The sequence below is a fragment of the Corvus brachyrhynchos genome, unplaced genomic scaffold (assembly GCF_000691975.1).
Source record: "Corvus brachyrhynchos isolate BGI_N302 unplaced genomic scaffold, ASM69197v1 scaffold149, whole genome shotgun sequence".
NCBI lineage: Eukaryota > Metazoa > Chordata > Aves > Passeriformes > Corvidae > Corvus > Corvus brachyrhynchos.
Window position 1 is genome coordinate 691,447 of NW_008240021.1, and position 11,671 is coordinate 703,117.

Genomic DNA, 11,671 nt, shown 5'->3' on the forward strand with positions numbered 1-11,671 from the left:
CCATGGCAGGGGTGGGCTGGAATGGGATGGGATGGGATGGGATGGGATGGGATGGGATGGGATGGCTGCATCTAAGAGATCAGGGAAGGGGCAACACGACCAGGCCTCTTCAATCACCGGGAACAGCTCCATGAGAGAGAAAAACCACACATACAGCCAATAACATCCAATGTTAAAATGTGTTTGTGGTTCCAAAAAAACCCAGGACAAAGCTGCCTTGGGTGTGAATGCCCAGAAAATGCCTCTGTCCCATCCTTCAGCTCAGCAGGGAAGCCTCTCACAAGCTGAAACAAAGGGACAGCTCCTGATTGTCCTCTGAAAAGGACACAAATCCCAACCACACAGAGCTGTAAGATATGAATTAAAGCCAGCCCAGCCCCAGACCTACCTCTTGGATCGGACAGTGTAGGTGACATTCCCTTTGGGAAACCTTGGTGCATCCCACTGCAAAGTGCTGTGAAGATTGACTGAAGTAATTCTTGCATTTCGGGGCTTTGGGATCATTCCAGAAACTGTGGGAGGAGTGAAAACCAAACATTTCAGTGTTTCCTCCAGCACTTCTTAGTCATCCCAAACTTAAATGCAGCCTCTGCCTTGCCTTAGATGCTTATTTAAAATCAGAGCTCAATTAAATGAATTTAAATCCTGATGCCTCTCCTGCCTCCTTACGCAACAAAACAGATTACTGGCACCAGTGACTTCCAGTAAGTCCTTGTGACACCAACATTTCTTGTGCGTGACTGAGCTGGTGCTCCCCAGGACTCGGGGCATGAACTCTCCCTGAGAGTGTCAAACGCCAATTTTTCTAAGCAGTGCTCCAGTAGCACTGTGGGAATAACAAGGGTGTGGGGATTGATAAACAGAGATAAACCAGAAGCACCTCTGAAAGTAAGAGAGGTATTAAATGTAATTAAATATAATTAGGTATCATTAATCAGCACTATTCACAAGTGACAAAACCCCAGTTGTTCTCCTTTCTTGGAACTGAATAAAAGAAACCCTAAAGTAGTTTAAAGTATCAATGAAAAGTCCATTACTATTATGGTTTAATTATTTTTACATAACTGTAGGGATTGAAACCAAAATAGCAAAGATTCCAGCCCATTACTGCACCACGAATGAGCAATGCAAACAAACCCTGTCAGAACAGAGCAGCGCTTAAATGTCACAGGAGTCACACCTGATGACAGACATTCCAGGATAAATACACATTTTACATGTCTGTAGCTCACAGAAGCATCAGGGCTGGAAGAGACCTTCCAGGTCACCCTGTCCCAGTGTCATCCCAGCACCACCATAATCACCCCTGAGCCATGTCCCCAGTTGACACAGAAATGAATGAAATTCATGTGTCAGTCACTCCCCTCTGGCAGACAGGAGTTTGAAATCTAAACCTGGCTTAAACAAAACCTGTTTCAGACTCTGGTCCTACAGTGTTACCCTTGCACCCAACAAATAAATCAAACACACTGCACATCACAAATACAGAAGTTTGAATCACGCACTGGCTGGGGTTGGGAAGGACCTCAAAGCCCATCCAGTGCCACCCCTGCCATGGCAGGGGCACCTCCCCCCTCCCCGGCTCGCTCCCAGCCCCATCCAGCCCGGCCTTGGACAATTCCACGGATCCCGGGGGCGGCGCGAAAAAAAACCCTGTGCCAGGGCCTGCCCACCCTCCCAGGGAACAATTCCTTCCCAATCTCCCATCCAGCCCTGCCCTCTGGCACTGGGAAGCCATTCCCCTTTATCCTGGCACTCCAGGCCTTGTCCAAAGTCCTTCTCAATTCTCTTGGAGCCCTGCTTTGAGGATGAGGTCTGAGGTAAGCACGCAAATTCCCAGGAAAAAGCACGTTTCCTTTCAAGGTTCACTTCCCTGACAGTGCTTCCTATATTAAAAGCCTCCAGGTAAATTGCTTTATTGGGCACTGTGGACCCAAAGAGATGAGGAAATACCTCTGGGGTCTCAGGCTTGTGCACAGACCTCTGAGGCCATCGAGGCCCAGCTGTGCCCGATGGCCACCTTGTCCCCAGCCCAGAGCACTGAGTGCCACCTCCAGCCCTTCCTTGGACACCTCCAGGCATGGGCACTCCAAAGCTCCCTGGGCAGCCCCTGCCAAGGCCTGAGCACCCCTTCTGTGAAAAAGGGTTCCTCCAGACTCAGCCCTGCCCTGTCCAGGTAAACCAGAGCTAGGAGGGAACTGGCTGGGTAGAAACAGGAGGACTCATGGCCAGGCTCAGGCTCTGGGCAGCTGCACCAGGTCCTTGGGGCTGTGTCAGGGCATCTCTGGGCATGGGGATCCCCCACCACACAGGGCCCCATCGCAGGGCTGCTTCCCTGGGGCTGGCTGGGGTTTTCTGTGCCCCAGCTGAGCCTCTGATCTCTTTCTGATCACACCATAAACCAGAACCGACTAAAACCCATCATCCCAAACAGTCATCTTTATACCACAAAATTTAAAAGTGTGTTAGTTCAGTTACTGACGTGTGTTTGCTAACTAATTTCCTTCACTACTGCTTAGGTTCTTAAAAAAATAATGTCTCTAGTTCACTGGGTTCTAAGCAGCTGCACATTTACCAAACCAAGGAAGTTTTTATAGCTTGAGAAGACAGGCAAGACAGTGACGTCAAATTTGAAATCCAGCAAAAAAAAAGCTGAGCTATATGCAAAAACAAAGCTAAGAGTTGTAAGATTGAGGTTTTTCCCCTGCCCCATCCATTATGCATTTCAGCAAGGCCAACAAGTTGATCTAAGGACATGGAGAGAACCTTCATTTGGTTCACCCTCAGACACCGGGGATGCTCCCTCACACAGCTGGGGTTCAAACTCGGGCGCTGGAGGTTCCCCCTCACACAGCGGGGGTACTCCCTCAGACACCGGGGACTTTAAATGTCATTAAAATGTTTTAATACTAGTCAGTAATTGTACAAAATTGTATATAAAAAACCGTAGAAAGTGTATTAATGCCTCGATCCAGTCTTTTGTCAGTTGAGTATTCCTGTCTCTGCCCCCATTATTCCACTTGATCAGCTTTCTCTGCACTAATGCAGCATCCATCCAGCAGAACAGGTTTGACAGAAACTGACTGAGATAAAAATAAAAAATTGAAAAAGTGGTCTGGTTGAGAGACCAGCCTTCCACTATTCCAGATTGCTCCAAGCCCCATCGAGCCTAGCCTTGGACACTGCCAGGGATCCAGGGGCAGCCCCAGCTGCTCTGGGCACCCTGTGCCAGGGCCTGCCCACCCTCACAGGGAACAATTTCTAATCCAAAACTGCCCTCTGTCAGTTTGAAGCCATTCCCTGTGTCCTGTCCCTCCCTCCCTTATCCAAAGCCCCTCTTCTGGAGCCCCTTTAGACGCACTGCAAGGGCCTCTAAGGTCTCTCTGGCTCCTTCTCCAGACAAACAGCACCAGCTCTTTCTGCAGAAGTCCATGGTCACAGGATGTTAATGAAAGGACAAGATCTGTGTGTTTAGTCCAGAAATAAACAACACTGGTTCCTATGTTATAAAGTAACAGCAGTTCTCCCTTCTTCATCTCCTCATGTACCCTGTTACATGCTCAGTGTCTGAGTCCAAAGAGCCACTGTCCTCAGAAGAAGAGGAGTTTTGCCACTCATGGAAGTCATTAGAACAAGGTGCTTCCTGCACACTTCCTGTGTCCTCCAGCAGCTTTGCTTCCAGAGCATGAGCACAGTGCCAGTCATCTGCATCTTCCTGGGACGAGGGAGCAGCTGCAGAGCTGTCCCCATCCGGCTCCAGGGTTCCCAGCAGCACCGTGTGTAAGTTGATGGTGAAGCACTCGCTGTTCCCTTGGGAGCTACCACTGCCCTCAGAGAAAGGGCTCAGTAACTCACTCCTGGTGTCTGTGTCTCCTTCAGGGTCCCCCTCATGCTCCTCAAGCTCTGGCTCAGCAGCTGGGGTGTCCCCGGCCTGGCTGCCGCTGTACTCACAGGTGCTGTTCACTGAGTACTGCACCAGGGTGCCGGGGCTGTCACAGCCCTGGCGGACTCTGCCCCTGTCCAGCCCCGCACGCCTCGCGTAGTCGCGGTCACACAGGGCACTGCTGTCACTGTCACTGCTGTCACTGTCATCACTGGCACCGCCTCTGCACCCCCTGGCCTTGCTTTTAACCTCTCTGGGGATGATCTCCAGAGAGGACAGATTTTCTGACTCAAACACCCAAGGTGAGTAGGCCAACTTCCTGATGCATGCCTGGAAGAGTAAAAGGAATTAAATTAACTCAGCCACATTTGCAGACATGCACAGAAAACCATGACAAAAACCCCAAATAACCTCCAGTCATGAGGCTGTCAAACAAATGATTCCTTCTTGTGCCATAGTTTTGGCTTTTTCTGCAGAGTTCAGGCTATCTAGGATTGTTCCTTCTTCTCCATTCCTGAACATCTCAGGATCCCAGAATGCTTTGGGTGGGAAGAGATCTTAAAAGATCATCCCATTCCAACCCCTGCCATGGCAGGGACACCTCCCACTGTGCCAAGGCTGCTCCAAGCCCCAATGTCCAGCCTGGCCTTGGGCACTGCCAGGGATCCAGGGGCAGTCCCAGCTGCTCTGGGCACCCTGTGCCAGGGCCTGCCCACCCTCCCAGGGTGAGGTGAGTCTTGCCAATCTCTCTACACTCTTTGCAGTCACCTATCATGGCTGATCAATTTTCATGTCCTTTAGAAATTATCTTTGGGAGCAACTGTCACCATTTTAACATCCCAAGCCCCATCTTCCCTCTGCACTTCAGAGGATTATTCCATATTTGAAGCACTGATCATGTGGACAATAAAAAAATAAACCTTAGACACTCCTTTGTAAAGTGTTCAGCAACTGCTGGGATGTTAAAGTAATGACACAGCAAAGGACAGAAAGATGTGGCAAAAGTCTTAGAAAAAAGCGATACCAATCTGCTCTGGGTATGTTTGTAGAAAATGGAAAATGTTTATGCTGAAAAACCCTACAGAATTAAATGTAAAAAGTCAGAGACTGTAAAAATTAAAACAAGCAAGCAAAGATAAAGGAGAAAAACAAGAAATCTTGTTATTTTTGCTTGAAATTTGAACTGTCAGTTCAGTCTATGAAAATAAAACATTAGTTGGCTCTGGACTGGCTCCCTCAAGTGCTAAAACACTTGATCACAGAAAGTCCAAGAGAGATTATTTTATTATTATTAAACAGTGGAACAACTTCTCCTCCAGTCTCTCCTCACAGGGCAGGTTCTCCAGCCCTCTCTGCTCATCCCGCAGCCCTGCTCTGGGTCCTCTCCAGCCTGTCCACACCTTTCGTGCCCTGTGGAGACCAGAACTGGGTGGAATATTCCTGGATATTCCCCCTGACCAGGGTAGGATGATCCTCTCCATTAGTAGCTTGTCACAGAAGTAGCAAGAAATGCTTTTGACTATTTGTTCTGAAGATCACACGAAACAGCAGCCTAGAAATCATCTTTGACTGAGGTAAACTGCAATGCAAACATTCTGTGCTCTTATGTAACTTGTACCTAAAGCACACGATTGGAAATCCCAGTTGTTAAACTTCCTCCTGCCAACCAGAAAGGGCAGATCTGAGAACTGTTACATACCAAGGTCGGAGGTAAGGAAACCTTCAGGAGAGTAAAACCTGCTGCATGTGCACACATCAGGACTGCAGCAATAATCAGGGCAAAGCAGACAGCACCAGCCACTGCACCTTCACGATACCCTGGAGTGAAAACATCTAATAAAAAGACATGGATGAAGTGTCCCATGACCACATTTCAGATCTCACAGTCACAACAGCTATTAGGAATCAGCAATAATTTTAGTTAGAAGGGATCTGTGAAAGCCAAAGTCAAAACAAGACCAGAACTCAAATTAGATTCAGGAATTAAAAAAGAAATTACTCCATCTTTATGCAGTGGAGATCTGTATGGCTCAGGGGGCTGCCAAGAGATTAGTTTCCCCAAAGTTGATGGGGTTTTATATTTCACTCCCAAATACCAAATACTTCTCTTTTGGAATGTTTCTCTCTGACACTGAGGCTCTGATCTCTGCTCCCGGGGACAGGGACAGCAGCCAGGGAGCAGCTGGAGCTGGGCCAGGGCAGGGTTAGGTTGGATTTTAGGGAAAGGTTCTTCCCGCAGAGGCTGCTGGGCACTGCCCAGGCTCCCCAGGGAATGGGCACGGCCCCGAGGCTGCCAGAGCTCCAGGAGCGTTTGGACAGCGCTGCCAGGGATGCCCAGGCTGGGGCTGGGGGGGGGGGTGGGGCAGGGACGGGGGTGGCACTGGGTGATCCCTGTGGGTCCCTTCCAGCTCAGGATATTCCAGGATTGTCTCACTCCCCAACAGGGGAGAGTCTGCTCTCACACAGAGCTGCAAACACACTGTGCAGGAGGCAGCAAATGACAAAAATTGACATTGATACATTAATAAAGCCAAGATATTAAGCAAGCCAAAAGATAAATTTTCCCTTTTGCTCCTGACCAACAAGACCTGTCCCAGTCTCAGCCCCAGGCTGGGACTGGTGGGGGGTCTGGGCAGGGCCAGGAGCTGGATCAATGATCCTTGGGGGTCCTTCCCACTCAGAATATTCCATGATTCTGTGATCACCTATTGTTTTTTAGGATTGAACTGTAAATGTTCCTACACCAAAAGAAAACACTGCACACTCAGACCAACCCCTCGTGCCCCACAGCTCCGTTACCTTGTCGAGCTGCCAAGTCTGTACTGACACATTTCCAGGAGGAGGGAATGGAATGTCTGTTCAGGGATGCACGGACCTCCACAGACACACAGTAATTCCTACTGGGGTACAAGTCTCCAATGACAGTACTAAACACTTCTTTAGTGGTTTTCTGCCGTGGCCTCTGCCATGAAAAACAAGGTTTTGAAGTCAGTTACTGGCTAAAAAGAGATCCCTGCTCACTCTTCCAGACCTGCTTCCCTGCAGTGAAAGGAAGCTCAGATTCTGTTGGCCATTGTCTCTCTTTTCTTCTAAGGAATCTAGTTGTATGTTTTCTTTTGCTTCTATTCACGTTTCTTTTTGGGAACTTGTTAACCATCAGAGCTATTTTATGTCCTCTGTGTTCCTCCCCTAAAGCACAACTAAACCCCAAATTTCCCTACCTTATGCTCTCCATCCAGTGACTTCAGTGTGATATTATAATCCAGCTCTTCATAGATGTCAATTAAAGACAGCAGCTTTCCCTTCTCTCTGAGGTGAGAGGTCGGCAGCTTTATGGTGACATTGATGCAGTTTGGACAAGAAGTGATGTTCACTTCTGGTGGTCCCAGAATTGCTGTTGGAAAACAAGAAAGAGGGAAAAATGATGGAAAAAATACACACTTTATCCAGGACCAATTCTATTTCTGTGACTGATACAGAGCTGTCTCACCACACCCCAGAGGGGCCACTGCTGTAAACCCACAAGGCCTTGCAACATTTAAGTACTGCAGCCAAATCATCATTTCCCACATGGCCGGATTTTAAAGGAAAAGGAGTGAAGGGAAGAAGCAGAAAGGGGACAGAGGTTTTGCTTCAGCTTCAGAGATGTGAACTTTGGATCTACCTGAAATTAAAGCTGAGGTTTAAGCACAGAATAAAATCCCTGAAGGGTTGGGTTGGGAGGGACCTTGAAGCCCATCCAGTGCCAGCCCTGCCATGGCAGGGACACCTCCCCCTGTTCGGGTGGGGGGGGGCCCTAGACCCCCACCCAGTCCCAGCCCTGCCATGGCAGGGACACCTCCCACTGTCCCAGGCTGCTCCAAGCCCCAATGTCCAGCCTGGCCTTGGGCACTGCCAGGGATCCAGGGGCAGCCCCAGCTGCTCTGGGCACCCTGTGCCAGGGCCTGCCCACCCCTCCCAGGGAACAATTCCTGCCCAATCTCCCATCCAGCCCTGCCCTCCTTCAGCTTCAGGCCATTCCCTTTGTCCTGTCCTTTTTATTAAACCAGCTGCTGAGGGACTGCAGGGCTCCTCCTCAGGGATGTTCTCCAGTCCTTCAGTTATCCTCATGCCCATTCTCCCCGCCCCCTCCAGTGTTCCCTCATTTCTGACACTGGAAGTGGACACAGCAGCTGCCTCTGCTGAATTCAGAGGGAACACAACCAGTTTATCCTCCACAGTCCTCCAGTTGTTCCTCCATTTCTGCCTCTGTTAGCCCAAAACAGAATTTTGAGCAGAGCCAAGGGTGAAGCCACCTCTGGCACTAAAGACAAGTATCTTCAGCAGGGAAAAGGGCAGATTGATGGACAAACAAACCTCTTCCCTGCACCTGGTGCAGACCTGGCATTTTTAAACTCAACATTCACTACTGGAACACACAAAACCAATGCTGTTTTTTAAGTTATGTATCTTACACAGTTCAGAGATTTTTACTTTGTGTTTATCAATGCACAGCTGTATTTCCTTTATATCTATAATGTATATATATGTATTTATTTCAAAACCAGAGCCTCACTCCTTTATCAGAACTACTCATCTTAGAAACTTATCTATATATTTAAAGCTTTGTATCAGACATATGGAACACTACATACAAATGGCCACCAATCCAGTCAGTTCGGGGTCTTACAGCAAAGGTAGCAGAACATAATTCAGGCATCAGCTGTTAATAAAAACTACATAAAGAAGAAATGCAGAGAGAGAACTTACTCTGAGCTGATGGCACAAAATGCAGTACAGAAGAATTGAGCACCTGAGTTCCTCTAATGCTCTGAACTTGTGCATAATACACAGAGGACCTCTCCTTGAACTCCTCTGTCAGCTCACAGGAGAGCTGGGAAATACCTGAACACTGCTTAGCACTCAGCCAGTTCGAGCTCCTGCAGAAAAGAGCAAAATAGTCTCAATTGTCTGATATGAGAAACCATGGGAGCGTGAGGAGAGCATTTCTCAGGGAAAAAAAAAAAACCAACAGAAAAACCAAGAAAAAAAACAAAAAAAACCAGAAAAAACCTCAGCCGTAGTATTTTCCAAGAGTTCCAGGATCCCTGAGGCTGGAAAAGCCCTCCCAGCCCAGCCAGGCCCAGCTGTGCCCCATGCCCACCTTGTGCCCAGCCCAGAGCACTGAGTGCCACCTCCAGCCCTTCCTGGGACACCTCCAGGGATGGGCACTCCAAACCTCCCTCCTCTTTGGGTCAATAAACATTAGAAGTAAAATTTGTGCCTTATTTTGTGTGACTTGCCTGTGGTCTTTGTACAGCACATTGTAGGATGCTGGCACAGCTGGGTCATGTTCTGCCTGCCAGGACAAAATGTGCCGGAAATTGTGGGAATCCATCTGGAGGTTGTAAGGAAGCCCTTCCTTTCTTTCTAGAAAGGAAAAAATAACACAAAAAACCCAACAAACAACCCTGAGCTTTGCAACAATTCTAATAAATAAACCCATTTAGAGCAGCTCAGGATTTGCCCCCAAAAGGCAGCCACAGGGGAGAGCTCATTACAACAGACACAGCAATGCAAAGCACTGTGCATATGGATTACATTTCTGCAAGCTCTGTCTCCAAAAAGCATGAAGTTTCAAACTGATGCTTGGTGAGGATGTGCAAGCTATGAAATGTGTTAGGAAAAGCATTTTAAAGATGATAAAACTCTTACCAGGCTGGCTGCAAACAGCTGTAGACAGAAAGATGAGGCACACTGGAAATTGAAACTCTGTATTAATGCATTGGCGTATCCACAGGATCTGATTTTTACTGCAAATACTCATTTGCAACAACTAGGTTCATACTCCGCATTCCCTGGTGGAACTGTTACTTTCTTTCACATCTTCCTATGACTTTCCTACACTTCCCTCCTTTCTCCAGAGCCTGGGAGAAATGCCCATGAACCTGGGGCTCAGAGGAGCTGGTTCTTGGATGCCTACGCTGCTCCCTCCACGTGAGGTTCAAGACTCAGTGTCAGCAAAAACATCCAAGATATTCTCATCAAATCATGTCTTAAGAGGACTCTGACTGTATTTCAAACACCTCTTCAAGCCATCACAAGAATTTTAGGACTGATCTGGGAAAACATTCCATTATTGCTTGTCTCATCCTCATAGAGCCCAGAACGGTTTGGGTTGGAAAGGACCTTAAACATCATCCAATTCCCCCGCTGCCATGGGCAGGGACACCTTCCACTGTCCCAGGCTGCTCCAGCCTGACCTGGGACACTTCCAAGGATCCAGGGGCAGCCACAGTTTCCCTGGACAATGCTGCCATTCCAGAGGTTCCTACATCTTCCTGTAAAACCCCCCCAGGAGACTGTGATCCATCCCGGGTCTCGCTGCATCCAGGATTCTTCTCCTTGACCAACCCAGCTTTTCATCATTCCCATCTTTTCAACACAGTGCTTCAAAACCCTTGAAATTGTTGTTCTGACTCCTCTAATTTTTTTTCTCAGGACCCTTCAGCCTCCCTTCTGCTTTGAGTGCAACAAGGAGGAACTTCCTGTTCTTATTTGAAGGCATTTTGTGGTCGTTCCTCTGACTCAGGAGATGCCGACTCCTACACTCAGTTGGCCAAAGCAGTCATTACTTTAATTTCAAACACATTTCTTCTCAGTTTCACACGAATTCCATGGGAAAATCTGGAAAGTTCCTTCCTTATCTTCCTTAAAACTCTCTTTTGTCTTGATCTGATGTGTCAACAAGATGTGCCACAGTCAGCATGACTGTGAAAAAAGAGACGAGACATCTGGGCCACGAATTAGATTTAAACAATCTCTATGGAGATCCACAAAGAATGGGTTTAATGGCAGTTAAATGTAGAACAATGGATTTCTTACCAGGTAAGAAATCCCCCGTTTGGAAAAAAAACATCCAGTGGGGAAAAATAAAGCAATATTTTAACAGTTATTATCATTATTATCTGAACACACACTCAGATTTGTAATAATTTGTGTCTGCTGAATTGCTGGCGTATTCCTGTTAACATTATTTGATTTTTCAATGCCTCTTCTCTACCCAAACCAAATTCCCTTCATGTCGAGTTCAAACTGCCTCTGAACTTTGTTTCAACAAACAAGTTTAACAAAAGAAGCTGAACAGTTGCGAAACCGTTTGTGTTACACTCTTACAAAAGAGACACAGCCAAGAACAAATATCTTAGAAAAAATAACTGGGAAAATTCACCATGGGGAAATAAAGATGGTCTGGAAACTGGATGGGGACTCTTCGTTACCATCTTGGTCCACTTGCAGTTTCTATCATGCCTGGCAGTGCCCAAGGCCAGGCTGGACATTGGGGCTTGGAGCAGCCTGGGACAGTGGGAGGTGTCCCTGCCATGGCAGGGGTGGCACTGGGTGGGCTGTAAGGTCCCTCCCAACCCAACCCAGTCTGGGATTCTGGGATGATGATCTTATCCTTTTTACAAAATTAAAGGATCCTAATAGACCCCTTTGTCACAACAGCTACAACTCAGCCAAACTTTTTGTTTCACCTGCTAATCCTGAAACTGAGGAGTGCTGGAAAAAAATCAGAGTAGGGAATGAAAACTCTCACATGTAACTGAGAGTTCCTGGCCATGCAAGGAGGCAGATCATGGAATGGAACAGCCTGGATCAGAAGGGACCTCAAAGCCCATCCAGTGGCACCCCTGCCATGGCAGGGACACCTCCCACTGTCCCAGGCGGCTCCCAGCCCCAATGTCCAGCCTGGCCTTGGGCACTGCCAGGGATCCAGGGGCAGCCCCAGCTGCTCTTGGACCCCCT

General features: G+C 47.9%; 2 protein-coding genes and 2 long non-coding RNA genes across 7 annotated transcripts in view; 2 read left to right on the top strand and 2 right to left on the bottom strand.

Annotated features, from left to right (window-relative positions):
• Nucleotides 1-1,580, bottom strand: part of IL10RB (interleukin 10 receptor subunit beta) — an 8,889-nt gene extending 7,309 nt beyond the window's left edge. Inside the window, exon 1 of the mRNA XM_017743345.1 lies at nucleotides 389-1,580. Coding sequence (XP_017598834.1) covers nucleotides 389-504 — 116 coding nt within the window. The 5' untranslated portion in view covers nucleotides 505-1,580. The remainder of the gene's footprint in view (nucleotides 1-388) is intronic.
• Nucleotides 1-11,671, top strand: part of LOC108448917 — a 20,848-nt gene that overhangs the window by 2,993 nt on the left and 6,184 nt on the right. The window contains exon 2 of the long non-coding RNA XR_001864999.1: nucleotides 405-409. This is a non-coding gene — a long non-coding RNA (uncharacterized LOC108448917). The remainder of the gene's footprint in view (nucleotides 1-404; nucleotides 410-11,671) is intronic.
• LOC108448918 overlaps nucleotides 434-11,671 on the top strand; it is a 14,924-nt gene continuing 3,686 nt past the window's right edge. The window contains exons 1-2 of the long non-coding RNA XR_001865000.1: nucleotides 434-514; nucleotides 8,158-8,168. This is a non-coding gene — a long non-coding RNA (uncharacterized LOC108448918). The remainder of the gene's footprint in view (nucleotides 515-8,157; nucleotides 8,169-11,671) is intronic.
• LOC103621837 (interferon alpha/beta receptor 2) overlaps nucleotides 2,889-11,671 on the bottom strand; it is a 10,834-nt gene continuing 2,051 nt past the window's right edge. For 2 of the 4 annotated variants that reach the window (XM_017743344.1, XM_017743340.1), the window contains exons 3-9: nucleotides 9,578-9,619; nucleotides 9,166-9,292; nucleotides 8,633-8,802; nucleotides 7,105-7,277; nucleotides 6,683-6,845; nucleotides 5,583-5,716; nucleotides 2,889-4,213 (exon numbers count right to left, since the gene is read on the bottom strand). In XM_017743344.1, the coding sequence (XP_017598833.1) occupies nucleotides 3,533-4,213; nucleotides 5,583-5,716; nucleotides 6,683-6,845; nucleotides 7,105-7,277; nucleotides 8,633-8,802; nucleotides 9,166-9,292; nucleotides 9,578-9,619 (1,490 nt within the window). In that variant the 3' untranslated portion in view covers nucleotides 2,889-3,532. The remainder of the gene's footprint in view (nucleotides 4,214-5,582; nucleotides 5,717-6,682; nucleotides 6,846-7,104; nucleotides 7,278-8,632; nucleotides 8,803-9,165; nucleotides 9,293-9,577; nucleotides 9,620-11,671) is intronic. The other 2 variants (XM_017743342.1, XM_017743343.1) reach the window with 2 other exon arrangements.